This window comes from Cygnus atratus, chromosome 4 (assembly GCF_013377495.2).
Source record: "Cygnus atratus isolate AKBS03 ecotype Queensland, Australia chromosome 4, CAtr_DNAZoo_HiC_assembly, whole genome shotgun sequence".
Lineage (NCBI taxonomy): Eukaryota > Metazoa > Chordata > Aves > Anseriformes > Anatidae > Cygnus > Cygnus atratus.
In genome coordinates, this window is record NC_066365.1 from 20,247,893 (window position 1) to 20,264,580 (window position 16,688).

A 16,688-nucleotide genomic window follows, 5' to 3' on the forward strand; every position below is an offset into this window, starting at 1 on the left:
AAACACTTCTTGAACTCTGGCAGGCTATGTGCCATGATCACTTCCCTGGGGAGCCTGTCCCAGCGCCCGACCACCCTCTCGGTGAAGAACCTTTCCCTAACACCCAGCCTGACCCTCCCCTGTCCCAGCTCCATGCTATTCCCTCGGGTCCTGTCCCTGTCCCCAGAGAGCAGAGCTCAGCGCCTGCCCCTCCGCTCCCCTTGTGAGGGAGCTGCAGGCCGCCATGAGGCCTCCCCTCAGCCTGCTCTGCTCTGGGCTGAACAAACCAAGGGCCCTCAGCCGCTCCTCATACATCTTGCCCTCTAGACCCTTCACCATCTTTGTAGCCCTCCTTTGGACACTGTCTAATAGTTTTATGTCCTTCTTATATTTTGGCACCCAAAACCACACACAGTACTCAAAGTGAGGCCAGCACAGAGTAGAGGACAATCACTTCCCTTGATCAGCTAGCAATGCAGTGCATAAACAGTAGTAGGTACATTATTTGGTGTGTATTCTGTGGGAAAAGGAGGCAAAGATATTTTAAATGAAAAATGATGATAGTGCACCCTGGGAAAGTGGAAAATATTAGTATCAGCAAAACATACAAACAGAAGGTTGCAAAGCTGATCTGTTTTTCATGTGTTGTACATGAGTTTTTCTGTGTTTTGAGAGCACACAATATTACTGCTGTTGAATATTTTTTTGTGTAAACAGTTAAGTCTCTAATGGGACCACAGTTATGCTAAGGAGAGCTGAGACTCTTCAGAAGCAGCCAAACATAGTAAGAGTTAATGAGACAAACAGCAGGGTATAAGGCAGTTGTTACAGCATGGAGGGAAGATAGAAGTTTATAGCATCCGAGGTACTTTGAAGCATCTAAATGCTGAGTCATTTAGTCTGAACATTAACAGAAGCCGAAAGAAATCATTGTTCCAAAAGCCAGCTGTGAATCTTGATGGGTCATATTTGTGTTTAAGCTCAGTGCCGCTTAACTGTTACTTATCTTTCTGCCACTAGTCTGACAGATGTCACAGAATCACAGAATCGTCTAGGTTGGAAGAGACCTCCAAGATCAGCTAGTCCAACATCTGACCTAACACTAACAAGTCCTTCACTAAACCATATCACTAAGCTCAACATCTAAACGTCTTTTAAAGACCTCCAGGGATGGTGACTCAACCACTTCCCTGGGCAGCCCATTCCAATACCTAACAACCCTTTCAGTAAAGAAGTTCTTCCTAATATCCAACCTAAACCTCCCCAGTGCAACTTTAGCCCATTCCCTCTTGTCCTGTCACCAGGCACGTGGGAGAATAGACCAACCCCCACCTCGCTACAGCTTCCTTTAAGGTACCTACAGAGAGCGATAAGGTCGCCCCTGAGCCTTCTCTTCTCCAGGCTGAACAATCCCATCTCCCTCAGTCGCTCCTCGTAAGACTTGTTCTCCAGACCCCTCACCAGCTTTGATGCCCTTCTCTGGACTCTCTCAAGCACCTCGATGTCCTTCTTGTAGCGAGGGGCCCAAAACTGAACACAGTACTCGAGGTGCGGCCTCACCAGAGCCGAGTACAGGGGGAAAATCACTTCCCTAGCCCTGCTGGCCACACTGCTTCTTATACAAGCCAGGATGCTGTTGGCCTTCTTGGCCACCTGAGCACACTGCTGGCTCCTATTCAGCCGACTATCAACCAATACTCCCAGGTCCTTCTCGGCCAGGCAGCTTTCCAACCACTGTCTTTTCAGATCAACAGTGAATATATCTGCTCTAGCTTTTGCTTCACAGCTGTGCTCCTCACTCCAAGCTAAAATATTGTGATCATTTCACATATTACAGCTCTTTGGTTTACATCAGTGTGGGTTCACAAAGTAGACCTGGATACATACCAACAAACCTAAACTGGAAGATGGGCTCAGGAAGAGGGCCTGGCATACTTCCAACACTGAAAGACACCCAGTCCCCAGGGCCAGACTACAGCCGATCTGAAGTCAAGCCCCTCTGTGGATATCACACTCCAACACCTAACCTGCTCTTTTGCCGTAGATCTTGACACCTGCTTGCAAATGTAGACATACTCTTTGGCAATGAATCACACCAAAGCTGCTCTGGGCTCATCAGAGAATCCATGTGGGACATTGACATGAATGTCTTCATGTCTTTGGTTCAAGTCTTCACCTTTTCAGACAACAGAAATCTACTCCTTGGTAATTTCTGAAGATTACCTGGTATCTAACAAGTTTTTTTCCCCCCCCCCATGTTTTGTGTCTGGGGTCATAAGGTATGTGCAACTATCCACACACAGCTCATAATTCCACCTTCCAATATGATTCATTTGTATCTAATAATGCTATGGTATACCACTCATTTGGCTTTGATAATATCTATATTCCTCATAGGAATTGCTCATAGAACATGTAAGCCTCTAATTTGGTTGAGACTCCCGGCTTTCTCAAACTTTGCCAAAATTGGCCATAAGTTTTAAATACTTAATAGAAGTACTGGTTTTGCAGTGTGATCTATTGAACTTATTTGCTGGAATATTTTCATCCTTCTTATTTTTTAAGATATATCATCTTAGTTAATTTTTCCCATTACATATATATATATATATTTGTCTTTACGAGCATGTTACAAAAAGATCAGAACTAAATCTTGTTGCTTCAGCATACTTAAGAATATCTTATGGAATCTTATAGCACTCCACACATTGGTCTAGCTCTGTTAAACAGATGTAACATTACCTTACAGCAGTTCAGGGAAGCATATTTTTAACTTTAAAAGGCAAAAACAATGGAAGAAAACAGGAAAGAATTTTTGTTTCATGAATGAACACTATTTCCACCGATTCTAGTGGGAGTGGTGTTGACTCATGGAAAAAATACATATTGGAAGGAATTATACTTAGGTGGAGATTTAGGCATGTTTAGTCATTCTTACGTGTTATGTATCTAGGAGAAAGGAGCAGGAACGCATTATGTATCATACCGTATAAACATAGAAATTAATAATATTTGAAGCATTCAAGTGACCAGTAATTAGCAAAGTCCAGAAAATGAATGATGAAAGTAAAATTTGCTAATGCTTGACATGTCTGTTAGTTATGGAAGGCTAATGAATCCACATTTAACCTTCACATGATGTGTTTTAAACAGAAATATAATTCTAATGCTATCTGGATTTTGTGTGTTTTGAGAAAGATGGAGAATTAGTTGGATAATGCCTCTTTTATTTGGATCTTCTGGGAAATAAAAATTTGAGGTGAAATTCTAAAGAATGTCTAAAAAGATTGACAGTAACGTGAATTCTGGGTACATATGTTAAGTACTGCATTTACTAAAACTAGGGTATTTGATCATGGTGAAATAATTGGCATGTCCTAATAAGACCTCTCTTCTATCAGTGTTTTCCATATCACTCCAAAGTGTGATCTAGAAAGTTTGTGTATTGCTAGCACTACCTAGTACCCTCTTCACTAGGGAGAAAATTGGGCAGGTTGTGTATAACAAGATATTGAGCTAGGGGGCACAGTGAACTCCACTATGTTCTGGTAATCCAGCTGTTGAAATCTTTCCTCTGGGTATCTGTGTGTGAGCAGAACTGCTTTCTACCACCAGTCTCAAAGTACCATGTAAATTTCAGGTTGCAACAGGAATCCGTCTCTTGTATGGGCTCTGGCTCATCTGACAGGCTCGTTTGTGCATCTGCGACATTGAGATTTACCTGACAAGGGAACTGCCAAACTAACTGAGGAAATGAGGATGGGTAATGAGTTCCCGGCACTCTGTACTGAAGGTCTGTTTTGTGATGATGTCTGTGAACCCTAATGTTGAAGTTACTTTGCCTCAGCTTAGGCAAACTTAAGTACTTGACTGTACTCAAATAATCATCAGGTTGTTCAGAAGTAAGTCATCAGCTAGTTTTGCAGCTTGGAAAATGTGACTCCCTTCAAATACTTTCATACACAGTAACAAAACAAAAAAAAAAATGAATTAGTGTGCTAAACATTAGGAATTTACTTTGCTGCGCTAAGGGAATGTATCTGCGCTGATAAAATCTAATGAAATTTAAAGTTCTGGCATTTTTAATATGTAGTCTGGCAGTCCTGTTATGATACCAGTTCTACATGTATTATTTATCACTGCTTTTCGGTATTAATAAAATCAAATAATTCTGCCAGTTAGATTAACAATTCAGATAACTAGCAGAGCTCTACTGAGTTCAATAGGGCTGCACAAATTTGGCTCAGGTAGGTTAAGGTACAATATGTTTAATGAAATCATGCATAAAGAAATAGCATCCTTTGAATGATCTTTGGTACTCTGTAATCACCTAAAAAACTCTGATTTCTTCTAGTCAATGAGTCAACTTCCTCCCTCCCAAAATATTCACTTGCAGATGTGCTGCACAACTACTTCAATGACATGGTGTCCTACGGTAATCTTAAATCATTTCCAGCCTACAGAATGAATTAATTTGAACAAACACTAAGTTCCTGTAAAACAACAGCAAAGGAGGTAGCCAAAAGCCGGAAACAAAAATAACCAGCACTGAAGGCTAGGAATTCACAATTTTAAAAACAGCAGTAGGTGCCTGAAGAAAAATGGAAGTCAGTAAGTAGAAGGAATTTTCTTTTTTGTCTATATATTTAAACCATTAAAATAATGGGAAAAAATCACACCACCACAAACACAAGACTGGAATTATTAATAAAATATTCTCTAATGGCAGAGCTTTAAGCAGATCCAGAACATAAGAGCAGCAGTTTGTCACCCTTCTTCCTGTTGCAATTTGAACTCTTTTTGTATTCTCTTATACTTGCAGTTAAATTTTAGAAAAATATTTTGATGTTGAAGTGTCTGAGATGTATTTTGAGATGACAGAAAGTATCAATTTAGAGCTAAGTGCAGAAGTTTTAGTTTGTTTTTAGTACACAGCTAGTCAAAAGAATACACATCTAGTAAAAATCATGCTACAAAAGGAGAAAATGTCTCAACTTCTTTCTCTACAGATCCCAATCTTACGAATATATAGGCGATTGTTCTTCTGTTCTCTGCTGCTTTACACGTGAAGAACATTTTGTGTACATCAGCTCCCTGTAGCTTCCATGAGCAAACTGGAACCTAGGGAAAGTAGAAATTCAGATCAATTCAAAACCACTGTCATAGTGGAGTATTTGTAAGGGTTCTTCAGTGTCAAAGGTGTTTTCCATGGGTATGTCACTTGCATTAAAAATGTGGGGTTGTCTTAGCTTATTGCATCTCTCAGCAGAAACCAAAATGTCATTGGTTGGATGTTTTTTACTTACGTGCTCAAGAAACATAATAGAAAATGTCCAAGTTTGTGTTGTAATTACTTTTAACCTGATGGCAATTTAAATACAACTGCTATTTTTTTCTTCCCATGCTGTATATGACCACAAAAATTGCTGTCAAGAACCTTCAGTTTAGAAACGTGTAATCTTTCTTTATCTTCTCATGGCTTTTTCTCTCTCATCAAGTATTTAGTTTATTTTCTTTGCTTTATGGAGAAACAGAGGAAAAGAAGAACACAATAATATTTTCTCCTCATCCTGCATTTATAGCATTCTCAGAGAAAAAATCTGTTAGGAAAACAGTCAAAGGCCTGGAAAGAAGTTCCAGTGTCATCAGATTTATTCCCTTTCCATCAGACAGACACATTTTTCACATATTTTTGCCTAATTCAGGCTCTTAATTTTGACCATAGCACTCCTGATAAATGCTCCAGACCTTAATGGCTGCCATGAATAGAAACTACCTTCTGATTTTCAACTTAGGTTTAAGATGAATAGTTAATAGCAGTTCTTGTGCCAACATTGTTCCCCTACTTCCTCAAGTTATGTCAACTCCCTCGATGTGTTTATAGAGTGTGATCAGCCATAGGCTCCTGTGATGGATTCCCCTGTACCTGTTGCTCTTTGAACTCGTGGTCATGGGAACTAGAACCACTTGTGGGTTTCAAGATGAAATCTCACCAGTGCCTTGAATAATGATTGCATTTTATTTGCTAGGAGAAGTAGGTCTATGTTGCACATTAGATACCTACCTTATTCAGTTTTAGTGATACTGTGGACAGTTGGAATACCTTCAAGTTTTTATCCCCAATTACAACCTAGCAAACTATGAAAAAAATCATAAATCCAACTTCCATTTTCATTCTGCTGTCCTTCCACTCTGCTCAGAAATCACCTGTTTTCAACTGAAATGTAACTCATGCCCTGCTAGAGTGCTTGAGAAATTTTGTTTAACTAGCTATCCCTTTCCTACCTCAGAAAGAATCTGTGCCAGCACAGATCTTTTCTTCTTCCAGTCAGTTAGATCAGCTTATGATCTCCTAGTCTTTTGTCTCCCCAGATGATTAAACAAACTGAGCTTTTCTAGTTACAGGTTTCCCTGATCCTGCACTGACTACTCCTGACTACCATGCAACCTGCCTGTCACATTCCAGTGGATCCTATTGTTGTAGTTCTCCAACTACAGCTAAAAGTCTGAAACAATTTATTTTAAAATAGAGAGAAATAATATAATTGGCTTCATTATGTTCTAGAGCTTATAGTTATGATTGTTTTAGATACAAACATATATCAGAAAAGTATTGTTTAGCACTGTTATATCTTTCAATGCCATTACCAGTGGTTAAATTCTACATCACTGTCCAGTCTCCCATTTATTAGAACTCAGCCTAAGTGAATGAATTGGCATATAAAATATATAGACCTATTACAGGGAAAAAAGCAGTAATGCTGTACAGTCTTAATTATTTGGGTTAAAACCATGTGCATGGTAGGATATATAATCCTGCTTGGTAATAAATATATGCATGGAAGGTTTGTAGATCACCTACCATGTTTAAACTATGAATAAACAGTCCTTGGAGTAAAAGCACTGATTGATTTGGCTCCTTACTAGTGCACATAATTTTTCAAGTAGATTGCTGCCTGTAGCTCAAGTTGTGAAAGAACATTAATGCACATCTGACACTCCTCCTCATGCAAACCTGAAAAGCTTCTGTCCCCTTCAAATATATGGGCACTGCTGGCTACCTAAGACAATGAAAATCGATCATTTTCCAGCCAGATCTCACACAAATCTATCCTGCTGCTGATCCATCTGCACTCTGTAATGTATGCCAATTGCTCCTCTCACAGAAAGTCCTTGGGGTGAAATTAATTACAAGGGATGATAACTGTGAAATGTGCATACTGGAATTTGCTTGAAAATGAATATAAATATCAGATCAGAAGAGCATATTTTAATCCTGCTTTTTATAGTATCTTAAGGGATAAATAATAGGTAACTTAAAGCCTGTTTAAAGTCATTGGTCCATTAACGCTTTCTGGTTGGTCTCTGTCATCTTATAAAGTTACCTTTAATAACTAGGGGAACATGTTTAGTTGGTTCTAGTCAATCAAACTCACAATTTACCATAGTACTCAGCACCAAGGATACTGTAATGTAACAGTAGGGTCTGCTTTTGTTGGGAAAGAGGGATTGTACGTATAATACATATTTTCTGTTTGAGCCTCCTTCATGCTCTGACTATACTAAGTAGAATAGGTCAAGAATATTTTCAGACACAATCCATTCGGAAACTGCTAGCTTATTTGAAAGTGAAACGGCAATAGTCTGAATGCTCCAATTCAAAACATACCGAACAAGGTAAATTACCACCTTGCTCTTCAACTGACTTATAAAAACAATTTAAGAAAGAAGACAACCAGCATTCTGAAGTTTGCACACTGGTTAGCTACACCACTAGCAAGCCTGGCATTTCAAAATTGTCTACATTCCTGGGCCCAGAGCAGGACCCTGAAAGTAAGGTGCAAGCAGATAATAGCAATTACTGCTCATTTAAGCTTTCATTCCCAGAGCATGTGCTCACATTTGTTTAGTTGATGCTTGGTTGGATGGTCGAGCTCCCGCCTTACAGCCATTCGTGCTCTAACATCTGATCAATAATTAAACTTCTAGCACTGAAGAGGTGCATCTTGTGTGGATAAACTGAGGGCGGAGAGACTTTTCTTGACTTCTCACTAACCCTTTTTATAGCTCCACATAAATGTAGAACAGAAGGGGTGACAGAACGGCTCCCTGCAGTACCCCACACTTCAGAACTTATCAGGAACAGAAGAAGCAATCACAACTAGCTGCAAGGTCTCTAGGAGAAAGCAAAGCTGGTGGTAGTGAGATTCCCACAAGTGTTTTCAGTAACCACTCACAGTGCAAAATATTGCTGAGCTGAAATAATCCTTGTGGTGTTATCAAGAAATAAGGAGTCTATGAATCTGGTGGAAAACCTACCTGAGCTAGGTGACTGAACCAGCAGTCTCTGGTTTTGCAAATCAGTGCATTCCAGTAGCACTTTGTGTCTGCACGATAGTTATAGGCATTCCTTCCATTATAGCTTCTAAGAGCTGAATGCCTTAGCTGATCATTAGGCATCCTTTTGGCCGTGAAGAGTATCTCATACTTTCAGGGGAATATTTATCTTGCCTCTCTAAGGGCTATGTATTAGAGCTATCTAAAAATCCATTCACACAGAGCAATTTTCAGGAAGCAAAGTAGGAACAGAAGCACAAAACAAAGCCCTTTGTTCCCCTTCCCCTCATTTCTTGAAGTAAGAATCTTAAAAATTAAAAATTGTCTGAAACGATGTTAAGTAAGTTACTTGCATAGGTATGGCTGTTAAGTTCATTGCATTCGTTTGGATCATACTGCCAGTATCAAGTATTTGAATGCTATTTTAGCTCTTTGCCAGCAGAGAATTGCAGGTAACTTTAGGTGAGCTCTGGCAGCTAGTTAAAATGCAAGGCCTTCTGTTTGCATGAGTTAAATTTCTATTGCCTTATGTACATGCATGGGTTTCAGGTATACAGGGCTCATTTGTTCCTTAGCAAAATGAGATTAATGTGGAAATGTTAGTGATTTGTGTGCAGTCCTTTGCTGAGTGTCAGCAATGCAGCGTAAGCTGTTCAGATAGGAAAACTCTTAGGAGGGCAAAGTCATAGCGCTAAAACCGAGTGTTGTGTGTTAAAACTTGAGTAAGAGTTGAGCACACTTTATGTAAATATATGGAAGCCACCTGCTAGAAATCGTTTTGGCACCACCGTGTTCCAAGAGATCTGTACTTGTTGGGTCTGAAAATAAATATCATGTTGCATTTCATGGCTTGTTTGCAGTACCATCAGCGGTTCAGTTCCAAGATAAAGGAGCCTTGAAAGCGGTGTCTCCTCTAGCAGCCTGAAAGCACTGGAGGAATTTGAGGCTTTAAGAATATTCTGTAGCTGTTACATAAGTTAATGTCAGTCAAATATGATTAATCAAAAGGGAAAAAGAAAAAAAAAAAAGAAAAGAAAAGAACAAAATAGAAGTAATTTGCATTAATTTTTAAAAGGTCTTTCAGAAATTCTCTGGTAATTTACTGATAACTGCAGCATAAAAAGAATGTAATTAAAACTTTATTCATTGCCGGATAGCTATTTCCGTAGCATTTAAGTAGGGTTTTTCATCTTGCATCCTTTTTGTCACAAAACTGACCTTGAATAATAGCAGCAGAGTCCAGGTATTTTCTTCAAATACTGTAAGATGAGGTATCCCTAAACAGTAAATTTTCCAAGCAGCAGGAAATCCGGCTTCATTATGAATGCAAGGGAATATGGCAATTTATGTGTCAGTTCAGAGGTACAGGTAATTCAGGGCACCTGTTGAGCTGAGCTCAAATTCTATTTTGGTATTCTGTGTTTACTTGTATTAAATATTAGTATATTGAGTTTTCCATTACAAAAAGGGTCACTCATGCATACCTTCCTACTTCTAAAGTACCCAGCTCTATTGGACTATTTTTATTTTGTAAAGCTCTATTAAATTAAAAGAATACATGGTTTTCCATTTGCTTTATCCTGAGCTTGACATGGGAACAGCACTGAGGGAGAATGATTATTTTAGCCCTCATTTTTTCGGCCTTCAACATTTCTGCCCACTCACTGTAGTACATTAGAGTGGGCAGCACGCATGTGCCATACATCTGGGATTGGCTAGTGCCCAGAGTGCTGTCAGTCTTACATGCGGTGTTCTCTGGAAAACCCATCTGCATCCCTCTTTATTGTTCATCCTTTTATGCTACTGCAGTATCTTAAAGAGGCTGAATAGAGGAGTTCCTGATCCCAAGGAACATATCGTGGCAGTAGATGGAAATACTGTTTGAGTTGCTGCTGTGACTTAAACTTTGAGTCTGCATGATGTGGCTAAACTTTAACAGTAGGTCAAAGTAGCCTGTTAACATAGGATGTCCTGCTTCTTCTGTGGTTGTAGTTGTTTTTGTCATTGTTTTCGTGTTTGTTTGTAAGAACTGTATGGAGTTGGGATCCATAAATAAGTGATTCAGCTTTTGGACGCATTATTTTGATGCAAGTAACTAAAAGCATGTTGTGCTTGGAAACCAAATATATAATGACTTGATTCACTGTCTGTTGACTCCATTGGGACTTTCGAAATGGACTCCTGGGGATGCAAAAACATGTCCCGATTCTGTGCAGAGCAATGCAGAGAGCAACATTAAGAACATCAGTGTTGTCCGTAGAGACGTGTTAAATTACTAGATGAAAACATCCATGTATCCTTCTTAGAAACCTATGGAAAAGACCTGCTAAATTTGGCTGCTTAAAAAATATTCAGCGAGACCTATGCTTTATATCCGTTTTTGCATAGAAGGCAAATAAGGCTTATAAGTAGCCTTTAAAAACACTTCCACGTTCTTGTACGGGAATCTTTTTTTAATTTAAAGTTTCAAGACCAAAAATCGATCACTGTTTTTTGTGTTGTTTTGTTTTGTTTTGTTTTTTATCCCAGAAAAAATGTTTGCAAGAGAGAAACTAAACACTTGGAAATAGAGTAGCTTATAATGGAAGCAACAGCTCATCTTTAACTTTGGAAGGACAAGTGGTGCCAATTTAATTAAAGCCACATTAAAATAGGACTGTCGTTTGTATCACACTGATTCTCCACTCCTCTGAGAAGTCCTGCTGCCATTTTGTACCACAAATTCTTGTCTTGTGCAAATTAATAGATCATTTTATTTTCTGCAGGAAATCTGAAGACTTTTATAGCAAATCCGCCAGTGTCAAAATGAACACAGGTATGCTGCTTCTGTGAGATTTTTTCTTTACTTTTATGTGTTGTTTAGAAAGCAGAGAAGGTCCCAGATTTATTTAAATGTTGATGAACAAATTATATCTTAATCAGTGCTGGATTTAAATTAAACAAGGTATTTTAGTAGTATGTCTGCTTATATGCATTTCTGTTCCATATATGAAATTTCATACATCTTTCTGTATGTATGGATATATATATGGATACATAAAATATACATGCATGTTTAGCTTTCTGTGCTTAATTTACATGTTTCAGTTTTGTATGTGTATGTTTTATGCAAAAAAAAAAAAGTTTCAAGGCATAATGGTTCTGGAAAAGTGATGCTAAAACAGCACATTTTCCTAACAGCACATGGTTTAAAAATGTTTTGTTTCCATTCTCTACTGTCACTAAATCAAAGGGCGTATAAAAAACTATCCTGTATTATTAGCTGCATTTGTGCAATCAGAGGAGGATGACTACTTTGTACTTACTGGGATTTGTATTTTCTCTTAAGTTCCTTTGGTACACATACTGACAAAATGAAATACTCCACACTATGGGAGGTTATCTTAATGATCTGTAACATACTAATATTTTGCTCCCAAATCATTGAAGTCGATAGACAATGCTACTGTTTTTTCTGGAAGTGGTGACAGGCCTCTGAAAAGCAGACTGGTGAAATCCTGGGCTCCCTCACATCCAGTGTAAGTTTACAGTTGCAGTCACCCCCTTATACTCCGCAGGTGAACTGTCTGTTTTGCAGAATAACTGTGACACAAGGGATGTGACACCCATACTCTCCAAAGCAGTTGCTTTTATTACTGACCCCAGCACTGCACCATGACAACTGCCATGATAATTCAAAATAAGCAAAATGGACTGGAGGACCTGAGCTACCAGTTTGGGTGTTTCAGCAGCGTGCTCTAAGTCCAAGGAGTTTGTATTTCCGTGCTATCATTTGCTGTTACCCGGACTGCTGTATTAACCAGGCTCCCTGGTTTCCTATTGTCTCAATCACTGGAACTCCCTAGGACAGGGTTCTCACAAGGATGTTTTTTAGTACAAAGTTAAAACACATTGGCTGTGGTGAAACCTACTACATTTGGGACTGTTTTAAGCACGAGAAACAAGGTTTCTCAGTTGGGATGGGATTTCTTTTGGCTGTTCTGTGTTGTTTTCCAGACCCTAACTGGGGCAATGGGACAGGAATGGCACAAAGTTTTGATAAGACTTTTAATTTACGGAAATACTATTTGAAATGTGTCCTACCCTCTTGCATTTTTGGAGAAGACTTCTTTCCTAAACGTGTCAGTCTGTATAATGAAGGTAGCACTGATATACTGCTTGCTTCTTAGACCTGTAATTTCAGAAATAACTCAGCCAAGCATCGGATGTTTGACTATGATTGCATTGTAATCATATGGGTTAAAATGATAGATGTCATTTTATAGCTTCTACTTTGAAAAACATGGCTTGTGTCAGAGATGTAAATTACCAGTTTGGGTTACTGCAGCCCTGAAGTAGGACTTTGTTCTGTCATATAAAAATTTCTCATAAGCTTGAAATTCTCAAGAGAAATAGACATGAGATTTAAGTAGCCTATATGTGTGAATGACTTTTGTTGTGGATTGTGAGTCTTCTGATCACATAGGTGACTTGAAGACCCAAACACAACAGAAATCCTGTACAGTTTCCTAAAGATACCATGACTGTAAAATGATCTTTAAGCTACTGTGCACTTAAACAGTGAAAACATTTTTCACCTTGTGTATGAATGTGCATGTTACAAGCTGTACTAAAAGGAGGTAATGATTTTTTTTTTAAGTGCATATCAGTTCCATTGGTGTATATTGCTTACTGACTGTAAAAAAAAATAATCCAGTGAGTAGGGCATAAAAGTGAACATCTTATACATGTCTGTTGGTGAAGTGTCACTTTACTAAGGAAGAGTGTGGCTGAGATGGAAGCCATTCTGTGCAGAGGTCTGGTCTAGTTATTTCTCTTTTTTGACTCTATGTTTTCTTGGAATATAAATGAACGCAGAGGTTCTTTTATTTTTTTATTTTTTGCTGTTTCACTGCTTTATAACAGGGATTTGTGCACAACAAAATTAGAAATTATCAGGTAATATTAATTTGCCACTGTCTTGTTTTAAAATAGGATTGTGATTAATTCCTTCTACAGATAAATGCTCACTTTGGTTTGATGCCAGTAGCTGTTCAAGTGGCAAAGACTGGTGTATATGCAGCTTTAAAAAGAAAAAGTCAATCTGCTGCTTAGAGCGAGTTCCTCTAATCCAGTGTTCCCTGTGGCTGCAGACTTGGCAGTCTATCTCAGTGAACCCTGCAGAAGATATTTTCGTCTACAGAGAAAATGTTTTGAAGAGCTTTGGTTTCCATTACTCTACCATATATGGGAGGGATTTTTTAGCATTTGATGTTAATTCTGTACCACATGTTAGGAAGGAATATTCAACAGCTAAAGGCAACAAAACATATTTGCCAAAGCAAGAAAACAAACATTAGATACAGCAGAGGTTTTGAGAAGAACCAAGGGCTCATAGTTGCTCTTGGTGTTCGAGTTCTGTCATAATTTAAAAATAGTAGTCTAATAGAATGTGTGCCTTTTAAACCCAGACTAAGCAATCATCAACAGAGTAATAATTTAAACTATATATAGGGCTTTTCATCAACAAGTCTTCAAGTACTGCACAGATTTGGTGAGCGTCATTACCTTGGTGGGACATTTTGAGAAACTAGGACAGAAACCTGAGTTATCGATGAAGTTCAGGTAACAGCACAGGATAAATGTGTTTATTGCTCATACTACATATACGCATGCAAAGCTGATGTTGGGGAGAAGTAATTGCATTGAGGAGTTATGAATGGATAAAAGCTAATACGCTAAAACAGATTCTTAGTGTCTATCCATAAATATTTTGGCTGCGTTTCACACAGATAATGCTTGGTAAATGCATCTAATTTTAAAAGTTATCTGTTTCCAATAAGCAAGGCACATACAGAGCAGCCAAGAGTGAAAAAGTCTGCAGTTCTGGAAGCTCACAAATATTTTGCAATTGTTAAAATTATTAATGTAAGTCATCACATAGACTAATCTCTTACATCATCTGAAAGACTAGAATAGAAGTTCTTGGGTCCCTGCAGAGTTCCTGAATAGGTTGTAAAGCCATTTTTGTATCACCAAAGTACATTATACAGCTTGATTGTTCGAATGTTCTCCTACAACAACTTTACTTCTTTAAATCATTATTTGTTGTAATTTAGCAGTATCAAAGAACCAAATAATAGGAGGTTCCCCTGGGTAATCAGTTAGGTTTCTGTGGTAATAGCTCATCTGCACACCCTCAAAGGATCTCAGATAGACAACAGCAGGAGGGGAAGCCCAAATAATACCTTGTCAGGCTGCTCACAGCAGCATCCCAGCACTATCAAAGGCCCAACTCCATAAGCCTAGAAGAGTACAAGGGCAGGCCAGAACCTAAACTAAGGACTTCTGAGGGACAAGCACCTTGTCTGGGCCCTTTTCAAGGCTGTTCCAGGAGAGCCTCAGCCCTGGGGTCCAGGCTTGGAGCCCATCAAGATAAGGTATCAGGAGCAGCTCTCCAGATCAGCTTTGAACTAAGAGGGGGTTTGCTGCTTGGGGTTGTAGGAGTCATTATGGAAGTGCAGGGGAAAAAGCAGCTGAGGATTGCACAAGACTTGCTATGAGATGCTTAGGGGAGGAAGTAAAGGCAGTGGAAGGGAGGAATTTAGGTGATTTGGGGAGGGACAACTCTGGGGGAAAATGTAAGTGTAAGGGCTTGGAAAGGGCTGCTCAAGCATAAACAGTTTGCTGGTCAGTACGCTTGTCTGTCCATTGCCTGAGCCTGATCATTGCGGTCTGTCCTGTCTTATTAAATTCCTTCCAAAGTCGTTCCAGTGGGGGGGAGCTGCGTGCATGTGTGTGTCTGGAGGTGTGCCTGCCAGCCGCTGGAGCTGAACCGCAGGGCAGAGGACCTGTGTGTCCCTGCAGCAGCCACTGGAGTGAGTGTGCAACTGAGTGTGTGACCACTAGTGTAGGTAGCTCTTGAAAAATACAAATAAAGCATCACTTGGGATAAAAGATGTGATAGTATAAAACAATTATTCGCCTGCTAGCTTGTATTAATCAAATAAAGTATGTTGTCGAAATCTGCCATGATTCAGGTAAGAACAAAACCGCATCAAGTCTCCCTGGAATTACTTCCGCTTTATGTCAGTGGAGAGAATAATACAAGAATAGAAAATGTGATTTTAATTACCATTGCCATGCTATGTTTATGTAAGCAAATTAAAACAAATATGCAGATTCAATAACCATTGTCTTTGTTTCCCATGTCCAGTACCAATAATTAATTCCAGGTAATGTATTGCTTTAGACTGTTACTGCCTGAAATCAGCTGGCCCTTTGCCTTGAGACTTGGAACTGGCAGTGATTCTTTAGAACCGCTTACACTTGGGGCAGTGCCTCAGATGTTTGTCGGCATTACCAACTGCTTCATGCATATCCCTGCTACTTGGGGGGAAAGCTGGAAAGAGGAAAGAAACACCAGCAGCTCACTTCTCTTGGAGACGTGGGTTAAAGATGTCTCTGTGGCTCGAATTACTGCTGTCATAGGAAATACTTTCCACTAATAGGTTGCAGGCCTCCCTTAAGCATAATTTGATAAAACTCGGTGTCGCAGGACACAGATCTAAAAAGCATTAGGGCCTCTATTGTAGTTGTAGTTCGTGGCCTACATGAAACTTCAGTAATACCAAATATGAAAATTAAAATAAAGACAATATTGAAGAGCAGAAAAATATTCTAGTGAAGTACAATCAGGAAGGATATCTATTACCTTTTATAACTATGATGGAGTTGGAAAAGCTAAGTTGTAGGAAAGCCACCTGCTAAAAACAACAAAGTGCAACTAAAAACAGAATGACAGCCCCAAGGGAGAGAGGAGCAAAGACTAAAGAAAGAAGTCGAGCAAGATCCAAAATGAAGGTTTTTTACACTGCTAGCTGTTCAAAGGGATTTCAGACTTAGATTTCAAGTCGTTCCCTCAGGATACTGTTAGCTTCCAGACATACATGTGTTTATCTTCCATTAAATTAAAGAGAGAGAGGGAGGAAGGGAGGGTAGGGAGACCAAGGACGTTGCACCAAAGAAAAAAGAATGCATACCATCCTTAATAATTTTGTTTCTTGAGTTTAAAGGGTCTAAAGGGCTGTACACAAGTACTTTGTCAGCTAATGAATATAGGCTTACATTTTATGAATGGTGTCTTTCTAATGCATACAATGAAATTATTTTACAGTGCAGATTATTGATTATTACTCTGGAATGCTTAATCCTTCACCTTGATTGCTTGTTTGTTTTTTCAGTAATTAAACACAATTAAGCAGTCTTTCAGGCAACAGAACATATGTATTTCCACAGTGGATTAAGTATTAAATATTTACATTCTTTGTTTATATTATATGAGGTTTATTGTTGTTTAAACCTTGTGAAATTCTATATATTCTGCTAATCTG

General features: G+C 38.9%; 1 protein-coding gene across 1 annotated transcript in view; it reads left to right on the plus strand.

The window, feature by feature from the left end:
* SORBS2 (sorbin and SH3 domain containing 2) overlaps nt 1-16,688 on the plus strand; it is a 155,491-nt gene that overhangs the window by 62,995 nt on the left and 75,808 nt on the right. Inside the window, exon 3 of the mRNA XM_050710210.1 lies at nt 11,082-11,131. Coding sequence (XP_050566167.1) covers nt 11,122-11,131 — 10 coding nt within the window. The 5' untranslated portion in view covers nt 11,082-11,121. The remainder of the gene's footprint in view (nt 1-11,081; nt 11,132-16,688) is intronic.